The sequence below is a fragment of the Rattus norvegicus genome, chromosome 9 (assembly GCF_036323735.1).
Source record: "Rattus norvegicus strain BN/NHsdMcwi chromosome 9, GRCr8, whole genome shotgun sequence".
NCBI lineage: Eukaryota > Metazoa > Chordata > Mammalia > Rodentia > Muridae > Rattus > Rattus norvegicus.
Window position 1 is genome coordinate 27,566,148 of NC_086027.1, and position 14,514 is coordinate 27,580,661.

At 39.8% G+C, this 14,514-nt stretch overlaps 1 protein-coding gene across 1 annotated transcript in view; it reads right to left on the minus strand.

Moving 5' to 3' along the window:
• Positions 1-201: 201 nt before the first annotated feature.
• The window catches only part of Rhag (Rh-associated glycoprotein), a 28,042-nt gene continuing 13,729 nt past the window's right edge, over positions 202-14,514 (minus strand). Inside the window, 9 exon segments of the mRNA NM_023022.2 lie at positions 202-1,041; positions 4,005-4,078; positions 4,390-4,463; positions 5,730-5,851; positions 6,675-6,812; positions 8,361-8,527; positions 8,760-8,907; positions 11,320-11,470; positions 11,675-11,858. Of these exon segments, the coding sequence (NP_075411.2) occupies positions 967-1,041; positions 4,005-4,078; positions 4,390-4,463; positions 5,730-5,851; positions 6,675-6,812; positions 8,361-8,527; positions 8,760-8,907; positions 11,320-11,470; positions 11,675-11,858 (1,133 nt within the window). The 3' untranslated portion in view covers positions 202-966.

A 14,514-nucleotide genomic window follows, 5' to 3' on the forward strand; every position in this document is an offset into this window, starting at 1 on the left:
TACTTGATTTTTATAAAAATGGTTTAGTGAGACTGTGCCAGTCAACATTTCCAAATGCAGTCCTTTAAAATTTATACTTCAAAAAGGTCATTTGATTTTTATAGGGAACGCACAATTTTAATATGCATTAAGTATGAGGTGTGAGTATATGTGCTCTTAAAATGGATTCAATCATATGAAGAAGAGATAAAGACAAATACCTTATTTTAAGATAATATTTAATCATTTGAAAATTTATACAGGTGGCCTTTAAACTCTTATTACAAATAATAACCATAAGAAGGTATCAAGGATAAGAATATGCAAACAACAGTGTAACATTACTGTGACTGTTTTTAAGATTTAAAACGATGCTAACTAGAACATTAATATTACCTTTTATTTACATAGATTTATTTCATTTTTCTAGAATAGATTCTTTAATATGTCCTTTGACTTCAGCTTTATACTCTTTGGAACTGAAGACATGTACATTAAGAAGCTAAAGGGTTGCAGATAAAATGCATGTAATAGAACAAGAAATACCTAAGTCGGGGAAGAAAGGGACCCAGCTGGAGGGGGCAAAGAATCTTGAGGGACTGCAGTGGATAGGGGTAGGGCTATGACACACATGCACAAAGATACCACAATGAAAACTCACCTAAAAAGTGGATAAAGTCTGATATGATCAAGAAATATTGATTTCTATGATTCATCTCTTTTGCAAATTATCAAGAATACAATCAAACATTCATTAGGAACCTCTTCGTTTGCAGTCATCCTTAGGGTCTAGGATAGACTGCTTTGTGAGCAATTTTCTGTCGACTGAGAAATCATTTGAACATCAAGGAATAATACCAAAACTAAAGGCATCTTTTGTATTTATATTTTATATTGCCATGCCTATCTCTCTGTATACCAAGCGTTGGTTTCTTTAAACTTGACTCTTCCTGGTAAGTCTGAGGATGCTGAGTTTAGGAATGGTATTTAGACTTCGTGTTCCACATGGTTGTGAGTCACGTGTTGAAAGAAGTAATTATCCAGTTCTCTGTATTTGGGAACCTTGAAAAACAAAAACAGTAATGTGACTCTTAATGGTTCTGTTGCTGGCACTGTCATAAGTTAATACTGAAGCAAAGGTGTTTTCTTTGCTTAGAAAAACTCTGATGTCAAATTATTTGAGTTAAAGGAAATATAAAAACAAATTGTTTATTTCACTGACTTTGACTTCATTTCCTCTTCCCAAACCCAGTTTTCCAACTAATCTGTTGAAGCTTCTATGTCACTCAAGATGTGAAGAAAATGCTTTGTGAGAAAACGACCCTGGGGTCAGCAGTCATAATGTGAGGGATGAAAAGAACCTTAAGTTCGCTACTTTTGATGTGTGCTTTCTAAAAGCCTTCAGCCTCAGACAGTACATCTGGCTTTTCATCCTACTCTCAGCTTGAATACAACACATCAAACTGTTGACCACCTTTTTCTATGAGCACCTTTTTAAAGAATTGATATAAAAGAACAGAAATGACACTTGTTGGTTAAGTTCCGTGTTTACTTAGTTTCTGCTTCAGAAAGTAATTTAACTTTTTCTAATTTTTCATTTATTTATTTTAATTCATGTGTACGTGTGTGCCTGCATGTGCACTATGTGCATGTAGGTACCCTTGAAGGCCAGAAATGGGTTTTAGATGCCTGGGAAATGGAGGTGGTTGTGAGTCAGATGATTTGGATGTTGGGAACAGAGTTCCTCTGCAAGAGAAATAACCTCCTTTCACTGCTGAGCCATATCTCCAGCCCTTAACTTTTGATCTTTTCTGGAGAGATGAACTGCCTTATTTCTTTCTGTGACTAGGAAGTTCAGGCAGTTTTATTACATACATGCTACACAAGCATAGGACTTAAGTAAAGTTTTCCTCAGTGGGATCGAGACAGATAAGTAGAACTCACTTCTTAGGCAGCCAAGCACTGTAGTGCATGGTACAAAAAGCTGTTAAAATTTCTGTTAATTCTGGGGTTGGGGATTTAGCTCAGTGGTAGAGCGCTTGCCTAGGAAGCGCAAGGCCCTGAGTTCGGTCCCCAGCTCCGAAAAAAAAGAACAACAACAAAAAAAATTTCTGTTAATTTTAAGTTCTTTAAGTTATTTTAAAAGAATCCCTGGTGTTTGTTTTCCTGTGAGTAAACAAGCACATTGGGTGTAATGATTCTGAGTCTTAATTAGCAGCTGTTAGGCTCAGTCTTACTGGATAGATCTTGATCAAAAAAGCTATCAATCTAACAGGCAACTGCTTTACTTTTTTTTTTTCTTACTGCTTTATTCTTAAAGCTAGCACTAGCTGTCTCATGCATTCTACAGATGCCCTAAGAAAATCACAGAAAAATTGCACAGCAACCCCAGTTGGAGCTATTACAGCTTGTCTCCATGCTGGCCAGAGGGAGAGCATTTTCTCTAGTGCTAGGAAAAAAAAATGTATGACGGATGCTGACAGGCAAGGCTACAATTTATTCCAAACTCAAGCCTCGGTGGGTGTGATTGTTGCTAGGAGATAAGGCTGAGCATCAACAACAACCTAGCTGTAGATCTTCCAATTATCCGTTATCTCACTATACATGCATGCTGCTCAGCTCCATCCAGTGAGTCTGCCGGGAGACCCTGAAGCATTGGCTCTGCGAATGCTGTGTATCAGACCAATGCATGGCTACTCTTGAGTAATCTTATCTTTGAGTAGTTGCAAGCTGAGCTGGTAATATGAAAACAGCAGCAGTGACAGTAGAGTGGCAATGGCAAGTGGCATGAGGAGCTTGTTTTTTGCCTTTCTCTCTCTCTCTCTCTGTCTTCCTTCCTTCCTTTCCTTCCTTCTCTCCTTTCTTCTTTCCTTCTTTCTTTTCTTTTCATTTCTAGTTCTCTTTGTTTTTGTGACACAGTCTCTCCCTCTCCTCCCTCCCCCCTCTCTCTCCCCACCTCCTTCCCTCTCTCTCTCTCTCTCTCTCTCTCTCTCTCTCTCTCTCTCTCTCTCAACAGCCCACTGGCCTGAAACTTGCTGTGTAGACTAGGCTTGCCTCCATCTCACAAGAGCTCCATCTGCCTCTGCCTCCAGAGCGTTAGCATTGAAGAGGTGCACCACCACAGCTGACTGTGGTATGAAGAATTTAAAAGCTGACAGGCCAAGTGGATAAGCAGCAATGTAGATAGCTGCTGTAAGGCTGGAGATGCAGCACTGGACCAAGCAGCAGACACAGCAGAGAATTCAGCAGCGGACCTAGTAGAAGTGTGGGATGGGCAGTGCCTGCTTCCAGGCTGATCTAAGCCCCCAGAGAAGCCTGGTGTACATTCAGTGACTGCTTCTGAGCACCCATCTTCCAAGAGGCCTAATTTTTGCCTGGAGTCTGCTTCCCAAAGTGGCTGTGATTCCCGAAAGGCCCTAGCATTCATCAGAAACAAAAGAGCAGACGATGACACTCTGGCTACTCATCCTAGCGGCAGCTAAGTTGTTGAGTGTCTTAGATGAAGAATCAGGTGGACAGTTCAAAAGCAGCCAAGGTGGAAGAAGGTGTCCAGCAGAAGGCTAGAGAGAGAGAGAGAGAGAGAGAGAGAGAGAGAGAGAGAGAGAGAGAGAGAGAGAGAGAGAGCGCTAAGACTACAGGAGAAGAAAAGGGGGACCTAAAAGCCTTGTCACTATAAGAGTTCAAAAGCACAATGAAGTTTCCTATATCAAGGTTCTAGGCCAAGGATGGGAATAATAGCATGGCTGCTGCTGAGGGTGGATAATTAATTGCAGTAAAGGTCCTGATACTCTAATCCTACATAAGGACTATAACTCTACAGAGAATCAGTGGCCATTGTTTCTACCTAGCTGCTGTCCCTGCAGACACTACCAAGCAGGAAAGAGAAGAAGATGCTAGAGACCAGTATTTGGAAAGTCCTCCTTGCCTACTCATCATTTTGATTCAGGAAGAACAAAAGGGTCCTTGGCTACCCGAATGGCAACAGAACTGTCATTTACATTCTCGTTTTGAATCCTGTGCATTACCTTCCAAGAAACAGAATCATCAAAGCAGTACTCGTCAGGTGGCTGGTTCCAGACAGGTAGCTTTAGAATGAGACCTGTGTGGGCAGAGGAAGAATAAAGCACATGAAGAGGGGAGGCTTCATCCTAAGTAATTAGAAGACGGTTTGAAGACACCTCTTTTAGCTGACATAATTAGTTAGCAGGATTTACCAGTGAACTTGAATCTTCTGCTAAGTAATGGAGTAATAGGGTACTGGCAAGAGTTGATCTGGTTCTTATTCCTATTGTTTTGAGATACCTTTAAAGTGGTCCAGAAGTCCCAGTCCTTTCATATTAACCTCTCAAGTAGCTGTGGTTACAAGCATATACCATGGAACCCAGCTAAATATTCCCTTTTGATACAGACCTGTAACCAAACCTCCAACAATTGCTGAGCCAATGGAAGATCCCAGTGCTGCTGCCTGCATAGCCATAGTGGACCTAGGTAATCAAAGTCAAAGAATTAGATGTTTTCCTAAGAGTGAATGGCAACAAACAAGCCTCGTCTACTGAAAGTGTGTGTGTTTGCTGTCTTGAAGACAATGGATTGTTTTACCTACAAGGAAACGTGTGGTCACTTGTGGTTTTCTATTTTTATTTTCTTTGTCATTCACTAGCCATGGTTAATAAAGTGTTCATCAGAAGGAGTTACAGACCTTAAAAAAGATTGATCCTTGATTTCATTCATACAATAAAAATCTACTGACTATCAGTTCCTAAACTCCTCTTCTAGACAGGGTAAGTGGAATAATGTCTAAAACCACATAGCTGCCATTTCCTTACCACTGCACATAAGCAATTTTAGTGAAATTAGAAGGCTCACTAATAACATCAGAAAGTTTAGCCTACATGTTAGGGGAAGGCAATGAAGACAGTGAGGAATATATTGGTAATACCAAAGGCAATTATCTTAAAATAGTGGTTCTTAACTTTTGTAATGTTGCAGCCTTTTGATGTAGTTCTTTATGCTGTGGTGACCTCCAACCATAAAATTATTTTTCTTCCTACTTTATAACTATAATTTTGAGGCTATTATTAATCTGCAGGATATCTGATATGCAACCGCTGTGAAAGATTTATTCAACTTCCAAAGGGGTCTCTACCTACAGTTTGAGAACTATGGCCTTAAAATAAAGATAATAAAATAGAGGGCCAGGAGATGGCTCAGTGCATGAGAAAGATTGCTGTCAAGTCTTACTACCTGAGTTGGATACCTGGATCCATGTGGAAGGAAGAATATCAACTCCTGCAAGCTGCCTTCAGACTTCCACATATACATATGACACGTACATGACTTCTGTCTTCACACACACACACACACACACACACCCCAAGTAAATAAATGTAAAACTTTAAAAAGCCATTATAAGTTGGGGACAGAAGAATGTGATAAATGGCTGTGGAATATGTCTGGGTACTAAAGGAACAGCTGTTGAACTTTGAATGTGGAGGAATCACTAGCATGGCACTTCTCTCAAAGCAGGCAGGTAATAGAGTTGATGAAAGATTAAACAAGGCAAGTCTGGGAAAGGAGGCAACTTGAAAAGATTCATTAGTGGTATTCTGTCCCTTAAGTCTCCTTGAGCCTAGAATGTTAACGAAGACAGCAAGAGGAATAACAGGGGCCCACCCACATCAGGATGTATTTCAACAAACACAATTAGAAAGCACAGGACCAGGGAGAAACACACATTGGTTTGTACTCACACTGTAGACTTCCCCCAGCTTATGGCCACAATGCTGGCAAGGCCTCCAAACACACCGGGTAAGCCGTGCAAGTTATGAACCCCACATGTATCGTGTATCATCAGTTTATGAGCTAAGAGTGGCTAAGATTGTGAAAGAGAAGAAGGTCATTATTTTGTAAGGCAGACAGAACTCCATACTGGAGCAAACCACTGTGTAGAAGAATATATTTATAAAATCTTATCACACATATATAAGACACACTCTGTGCTATTATTACTCAATATAAATGGATAGTTACAATGTTATGCTATTAAACCAGATTAATTTCTGATAAAAACAGCCAAAAGCTACTCATTAGCATAATGTCCACACATGTGATATTTAAAAAAGTCTGTAGCACTCCTTTCTTTACCCAACGCATCTGCTGTCTGCTACTTTGTATTCTCTCCCCTCATCTCTCCATTTCTTTCTCTTCTCAGAAGAAGAAATTTTATCCAGGACTTTGATTTTCTTGTGAAATTGAAATGCACCCATGCCAAACATACAATTGGTAATAATATGGTCCTTAGTGTCTGGATTGGAAGGGAATGGCTTCACTTTCCCATCCTCTAGGAACATCTCCTTTGCCTCATTGGAACACAAAGTTCACAAAAAAACATAAATCAAAGAGTCTCTGGAACTTTTTAAAAAGAAATTAGCATAAACCCATAACATTAACTTCATGCTTAGTTACTGATAACTAGTACCAGTTTCCCTTCTCCACACAGAGGTCAGCAAAGAGTCATTGCATGGCTGCAGCATGCGTGGTATTTCTGAAAGAAAAATAACTGGCCTTCAGGGAAAGGCACATAGGGAAGGGAACAATATATTTCTTTTCCACTCATTCCACGAATCCCAATGGTTGGACATGAGAAGATAGTGAGGCAGATTTAAGGTTTGGTTCAATAGGGTTGTCGTACATACACTAAGGAACTTGTATCCAAGCACTGAGATGATCCCTGCAATGCTTCCAATGGTCATAGCAAAATATAGGGGGATTTCCATGTCTGCACATGTGCCCACAGCCACACCTCCTGCTAGAGTAGCATTCTGAATGTGTACCTGCATGAGGAAAAACCATGAATGAGAGTGGGATGAGGCCATGTCAGAAAGACTGGAGGAAAGCAGGGTCCAGTGAACCCTGGGTTAGTTGTTTGTTCGCACATCGAACAAACACACAGACACACACACACACACACACAGACATGCACGCACACACGCATGCACGCACGTGCGCGCATGCACAGACACACTTTTTTTTCTTTCCTCGAGACATATTATGACCCGAAATGTCTGTGATTGGGGAAAGAACCAATTTTAGCTCACCAGAATTCTCAGAGGCTACAGTCTGGGTGCTATACCCAAAGAGTTGGGTATGTGTCATTTTAAAAAGAGTACCTGTTCAGTAAAATTAAAAAAAAAAGGCTGACAGTTGTTTCTTATGACACAAATTGTAAAGAGTTGAAATATATATTCTTATCCTTGCTTTATGTATGCCACTATTTGGCATACATATATTTATGGATACTTTCTGCTTTACCAGAGGACCCTGGGTTCAGTACCCAGAGACCACACAGTGGCTAACAACTCCTCTGTGATTCCAGTTACCAGGGATCCAATATCCTTTTTTTTGCTGCCATGGGCACTGTGTGCATGTGGTCCACTGATATACTTGCAGGCAAAAATCCATAAACTAAAAAATACTTTATAAATATATGCAAGTCAGCATTCACTTCCTACTCTAGGTTGAAAACGAAGAGTGCTTGATCTGAGGTTTTATCTTGAATAACCATTTTTCTAACTCACAGGCAAGAAGCTTGAGGCAAGAGGTTGAACTTGAAAAACAGATGTAATGTTACTTTTTGGGCACACAGGGAATTCCTATATGTCTACATTCCTCCAGCATCAACATCTTACATAAACATAAAAAAATTTAAACTACTATTACTTCAATCTTATTCAAGTTCTGGTTTGGATTTAGCTAGCACCCCCAACTCATCATTTCCCTTTCCTACAGCCTTATGTGGTATTATTGTTTCTGTTTATTCTTTCTTAAACACACACACACACACACACACACACACACACACACACACACACACACAATGAAGTATAATAGCAATTGCCTCCTATTTTCTTCTCCCAAATTTCCCTGAATGATATATACATATTATAACATGCCCCCTCCAATTGTCACAATTTTTGAGACCCTACTGAGCTCAGTTGGTGCTGCTCAGATATGCAAGGGTGCTGGGCCATCCACTGAGGAAGGAAATTATACCAGTGACTGCACAAGATTGCTCTTATTTTGAGAACACCTATAAGTGGGAAAATAGAGCCAACACCCAGTCTGACTTACTAGTTCTACTCTTTGACAAGCCAAGAATTAGGGGGGAATTTCTATAGAGTTAAAAGCACTTAGTTTTATTATGAAAAAAAAATCCATTTTGTCTGATTTTTACATGACAGCATAACTTACAAAACTGTGAATTACTTGACTTCATCCTAGCAAAGTAGATAGTGAATGAATGAATATTATTTTCAAACCATTCTCCAAAATGCAACTGTTGACATTAAGGAAGTTCCCATTGGTTGAATACAGACACTTACCATATCCAGCCTGCCTCGGCGCTCAACAAGGCTGGACAAGGCATAGGCTGTGATCACACAGGCAGCAAGGGACATGTATGTGTTGACAATGGCCCTATACTGATTATTTTCAGGTTGAGCAATGGCTGAATTAAAGCTGGGCCAAAACATCCACAGGAAAAGTGTTCCTGTAAATCATAAATGGTGTTAGTTATTATAGGAAAAATCATTTTAAAGGGTAGCTTGCTCTGGGAATTGATGTCTGTCATTGTTAAAGGCTTGCTCATCAAAAAGCTAGAAGATGGACTACTGATCCACCATAAAACAGTCATCTCCAAAACAGACCTTCTGAGCATCTTCAGACACATGTTCAAGTGTAGGTATCACCAAATAGACAAGTATCAGGTTCCTTTTACTCACCGATCATTGCAAACAAGTCAGAGTGGTACACAGATTCTTCATTTGGGTGTCCATGTTTGAGGCCAGACCGGTATAAGACGCCTGCTACCGCTAAGCCAAAGTAGGCTCCAAAGGCATGGATTGTCATTGACGCCCCAGTGTCAGAGGCCTGCCATGACAAAAGTGCATTTGCAGAAACAGAGGTGAAACTGGTTCTCGATACAGTCAAAAGGACAATGAGAGAATTGTGCAGGGAGATGTTAAAGGAAAGATAAAACGAGGCAGTTAAATGAGAAAAGGCACTACAAATTCTTGAGGCATGCAATGGTGAGGTACTTCTTGTGATGTGACTACCAAAAATTACTAAATGTCCCCGAAATTTAGAATGTATAAATCTGGGATATATTATCTTCCTAATAGAGTTGTGTTGGTTTTTAGGTTGAGCCCATATTCCTTAAGAGCCAGGCTCTTACTGAGCACCCAAAAGTCACTAGGCTATTTCAGGTTGAAGAAGTACTCAGGGAAGAATGAGGCATTATGCTTGATGCAAAACAAAAAATGATTTACATTTATTTGGCTTTGTAGTTAGAGCTCATTTACCTATGCCTCAAGTATGTAAACCTTAAATAACTATACCTCAAAGACTTGAACCTGACAAAGGTCAGTTTCCCACATTATTTTGTATAACACATGAAGCCCTCCTGAGTTCCAATACTAATTTGAAGAGAATTAAGTTCCTGTTTTAGGATCTGGTATGGCTTTAATTAAGCATTCTCCATTTTGTGTTTCTAGAGAGAAAATCTAGAATGTTGAGCCAGGAGCAGTTCTGTATGCAAACTACGGTATGAAAACCGTCACAAATTTAGTTAAGATCTTCAGAGTGGTGTAGCAGAAGAAATGCCTAGTTCGTTACATCTTTGGACAAAGATCCAGTGCCCTTGAAGAGAAACGTCACTGAATGGAGTTCCGTTACTGCTCTAGCACATATATATTCTCAACTTTAAACTTTTCTGAACAGTTCCATATAGGAACCTTGCTTCTCTTTAGCATACTGTTTCAGGGGAGAGATAGCTGACCATTAATTTTATTTGGACTTTACAGATGCCATATAAGTCTGCATCGCTCTATAAATGCTCACTGATTTGTAGCAAAAGAGCCCCTCCCATTTCCTCCTCAGAATCCACCAAGTTAGTCTTTGCATAAGCAGTACATTGAGCCGATAGGAACTTTGGCTGATCTCATCTTCTTACAATGGTAGCACCAGCAGTTTCTAGCCAACTACTCTCGTGCACTGCAACTCTTTTCCTCCTTCAGTGCACCACTACAGTGAACCTCTGTACTTGAGATTCCTTTGCCATTAAGTGACTCCTTAGTGACTGGTGAAATTCCAGTGTATTAGCTTGGTTTTCACTTTCCCAGAGAAACTCTATCCTTGCTTTTGAATCTATATTCAATAGTCTTTCTGAGAACCCCACTTCCCACTATGTTTCCATATCTTTGGCTGGGTGTGCATGCTACAGTTTATATATGTGTTGTGGATATCCAAACACTCATGTGTGTTGGAAACATGGTCCTCAGTGCAGCAGTGTCCAGAGATGCGACTTTGGGAATCTGGTCGTATCATGAGGGATTTGATACCTTCAATGGATGCCTTGACTACAGCTTCCGTAATTGAGTAGACAACTAGAACTTGATGGAAACTGTAGGAAGTATGCCATTAGAAGAATGATTTTTGTCCCCAGCCCCTTTGTTTCCTGTCTACAAGGAGCATAGCTGCATTACTGTAATGAATGCCATCAATGTGAAGGTCTGCCCCTCTTTGGGCATAGAAACAATAGAGTCAAGGACCTGTAGGCTAAATAAAAGCTCTGAATACATGAAATCAAAATTCATCCCCCCTTGTCTTCTCAGATAATTTGTCCTAAGGAGAAATTTAACATAGAGAGGATATGCAAGTTTTTGATTGGTTTTGTATAGATAGAAACCTTAACTAATTCTGTTTGTTGGTAAACCACCAATACTTCAAAGAAAGTGAAAATATTAGCTCTTGAACCAATTGTTCAATATAAGCATAAATAAGTGGAAAATGTACATCAGAGCGGTGAGAAATAGCCTACATATTATTTTCAAGGGAACCAGTGACATTTCATAGAGAAGAAAAAATTGAGTCCATATAAGTCTCTATTATGTAAAATAGGACCACTTACACAGTTGCTTAAATGTAAGTGAGACTCAGTTATTGATAGGCAACATGGTGTAATCAAATGAGTTGATAGAGTTAGAAAAATGTGGTTTAAATCAGACTGAGACTGAGGTGGATCATTTAGCATCTGCAATCATTCTACTGTGGACAAATAGTAATAACAATGATATTTACCTTTCATGGTTTTATAAAGATGAAATGATATAATGTGCAAGTTCCCTTGCCCTATCTTGCAATAAATGTTCCCTAGAGAGTGACTATTTCTTACTATTTGGTCTGGTGGCACTCTTGCCCTTATGTAGAGTGGGTACCCATGGCTTGTAGTATCCAGAACTCATAATCAGACCATAATAAATATATATATTTTCTTACCCTTACCTTAAATATTTCAGTAACAAGATGTTCATTGCCAGCAAATACAGCAATTTCCAGAATTGTCATGATTATCATTTGGATGGGGCTTGTTTTCCCCAGGACAGCACCAAAGGAAATTAGAACTGTGGCTGTACTGAAGTCTGCGTTTATCATACTGAGGGTGAAAGAAAGAATGGATTGAATAAAGAGTAAATAGCACACCAAAACAACACACTAAGTTGTAGGTTTGAACTGGGCACTAATCCCAGTTCAAACTCGTGAGCTTTCATTATTTAATTATGCACCGAGTTAGGAGCTAGGATTTTAACATGTGAACTTGAAGGTGAGGGTACATGTATTCACATTCAAGTATACTCACTTTTTGATTCTGAAGGGAAATTTTAGTCCGTGGCTGTGAAGAAGGCCCTGTACAATCGTACCCCATTGGAGACCCAGAGCAGCAAGAAAGAGGTTAAAACCTACACCACTGAAACCATATTTCTTCAGGAAGGTCATGAGGAAGCCAAACCCAACAAATATCATGACATGCACATGTTGGAATACTGAAAAAGAGAAGAGGAAGAAAAGTCTTGTGTGAGAAGAACCCCAAAGGCTGTGTTATAATAGTTAGTATATGCTTTCACCTTTGCATAAAACTGCAAGAGATCATTAACTGTCATGACAACTTGACACAAGCTTACATCATCTGAGAAGAGTAAGCTGGGTTGAGAAAAATCTCCATCACATTGCCTGTAGGCAACTGTGTAGGACATTTTTTTTGATTAATTGTTGATGTGGGAGGGCCAGTTCACTGTGGATGACGCTATCTCTGGGTAGGCAGTCCTGGATGGTATAAAAAAGATTGGGCTGAGCAAACCACAGGGAGTAAGCCAATTAGTAGGGGTCCTCTGATGGCTTCAGTTTCCTACCATAAGTTCCTGCTGTGACTTTTCTCAGTGATGACTTTAGAAATGAAATTAACCCTTTCCTACTCCGGATTGATTGAGAAGGGGCTACAGCACATTTACTCTTTGCTCCCCTGAACTTAGATGGATGGTTTCACATATCAGAGACAAAATTGTAACAGTTTGATGGACAAACAAATATTGGAATGGACTAGTCTCCACTTTTCAGATGTATACATAGTTTTAATTCTGGAAAATTTTAACTGAACAAAAAAATAACTTTGTAGCATTTTATTTTTAAAAAGTCAACCTGAAGCTCTAAATCAGCATATAGGCTGTTTCCCCTTGAGGAATAAATATAAGACTTGTCTGGAGTTCTCAGCTTAGCTGTCCCAATTCTACTATGTGTCTGCGTGATGTTGGGCAGGTCACTTAACGTCTGGCAACTCCAGTGTTTCATCTGCAAGACTAACAGAACCTACTTTACAGGCTTATTTCCAGTGGAATGGACTTGGTACCGTCATGCAATTCAACTAAGTCATGATCAAGCATAAGGTAGCCAGCACTCAGACGTTGGCCTCAAGAAGCTCATAGCTGGAAAGCATAACGTTTGAATGAACCATATAATATAAAATTTTAGCAATGCAATCAACACTTATATAGTTTGTTTTTTGTAAATATTGCTTTTTTGAGCTTTTTTTCCTGATCTTTTTCTGCTTGTATTTATGGTTTCCAATTTTGTGGTTTTGTAGGCATTGTGTGTGTTTCTTGTGGAGATTTTTTATTTATCTATGTATCAATTGATTAATTAATGGCTTGCCTGCTAGTCTGTTTTAGAGAGAGGGGGGCGGGGTGGAAGCAGAGAAAGGAACTGAAAGAAATAAGTGGTGGTTGTGTATTAACAATTCACCCAAGATTTACACAGAAACAGGCACAGAGAAGATGTGCCTAGAAATCATGTTAATCAGAAGCCAACCTTAGAGGTCAACTAGTCTACACAAATGCTGGAGCTGACATTTGTCTGCATCACATTTGAATTTTCCCAGTCCTTTGTTATTTGAACAAGGTAGGCATGCCAAGATGCCCAAAGCAAAACACTTTTTTGGTTTTTGTTTTGGCCCTCAGAGACTAACCTGTGTAGCTCCTCTTTCCCTCCATTCTACCCAGAGACTGAGAGTGGGTCTCCATTCAGATGTGCTTACTGTGGTTAAAGTTACTAAGTGCTGTTCAGATCCACCTTTCAGAAAAGCTTTTATCTACTGTTTTGTTGTTGTAAAAATATAAAAATAAAAGAATATTGGTGTCTTTTACCCTGTTAGGTCCGGCACCTCAGTGCCCCAAGATATCTGCTAGATATCTTGGCTGAAACACATCCCAGCCACACACTTTCCTACACTCAAACCCTCACATAAAAGAACACACAACACAACAATCTTTGACCCAATTGGTAAGATATAATTGCCTACTTAAACATACAAAGCCCGGTACCATCCATCCCTTAGGAACATTGATAACAACCTGTAAATACACAGAGCAGAATCTTAACATCACCTGTCATGGCTTCTCCCGTCTCTCCGTCTCCTCTCTCCTTTCTCTCCTAGTCTCTTCCTCTTCCTTTAAACTTCTCTCCTGCCCATCCTTCCTTCTCCTCCAATGACAGGCCTCCTTCTATCCTGTACCTGCCCCTCACCAGTACTTTACAGATTCAATGGAGAGGTGGTTCTGGTAAAGTCACCTGAGTTCTGAGTCCTTGACTAGGCAGCTGTCTTTGGGGCAGTGGAATTAGCATCAAAATACAGTAACTTCAGGGCAAACCACAACACTGTTTCCCCTGGCTCCTCTCATGGCAGCCCCACATTATTCAGTCACTCTGAGCAATGCTCTTGTCTTATTTGAAGTCATCTCTGTTCCAGAATAGAGTTCACCAAAGACTGATGCAGGAGGGCATTTTTTCTTCTTGGGAGGGAGAGGACCCCTGATGCTGGATGAGCCATGTTTCAGAGCCTGCTGTGGGATTAGCCAAGGCCCTTCCCAAACATATATCCCATATGAGTACTGACCTCATCCTGAACTTCTCTCAGAAATCCCAGAACCTGGAAGATACTTACTGCTAAATAGCCACCAAGTAGTATCAATCCGTTAAATATTTGATATATAGTTGACCAAGTTTGTGTATTATTTTAAAGTTGCCTTACCACCATCTAACTTTTCTGTGTTTATACTTGATGGGAGATTCCACTGGAGTGCAATGAAAACAAATTAACAACAAGAAACTTGCTTTATGCTTCCTAATCCTGACTTTGCCAAATCTTTC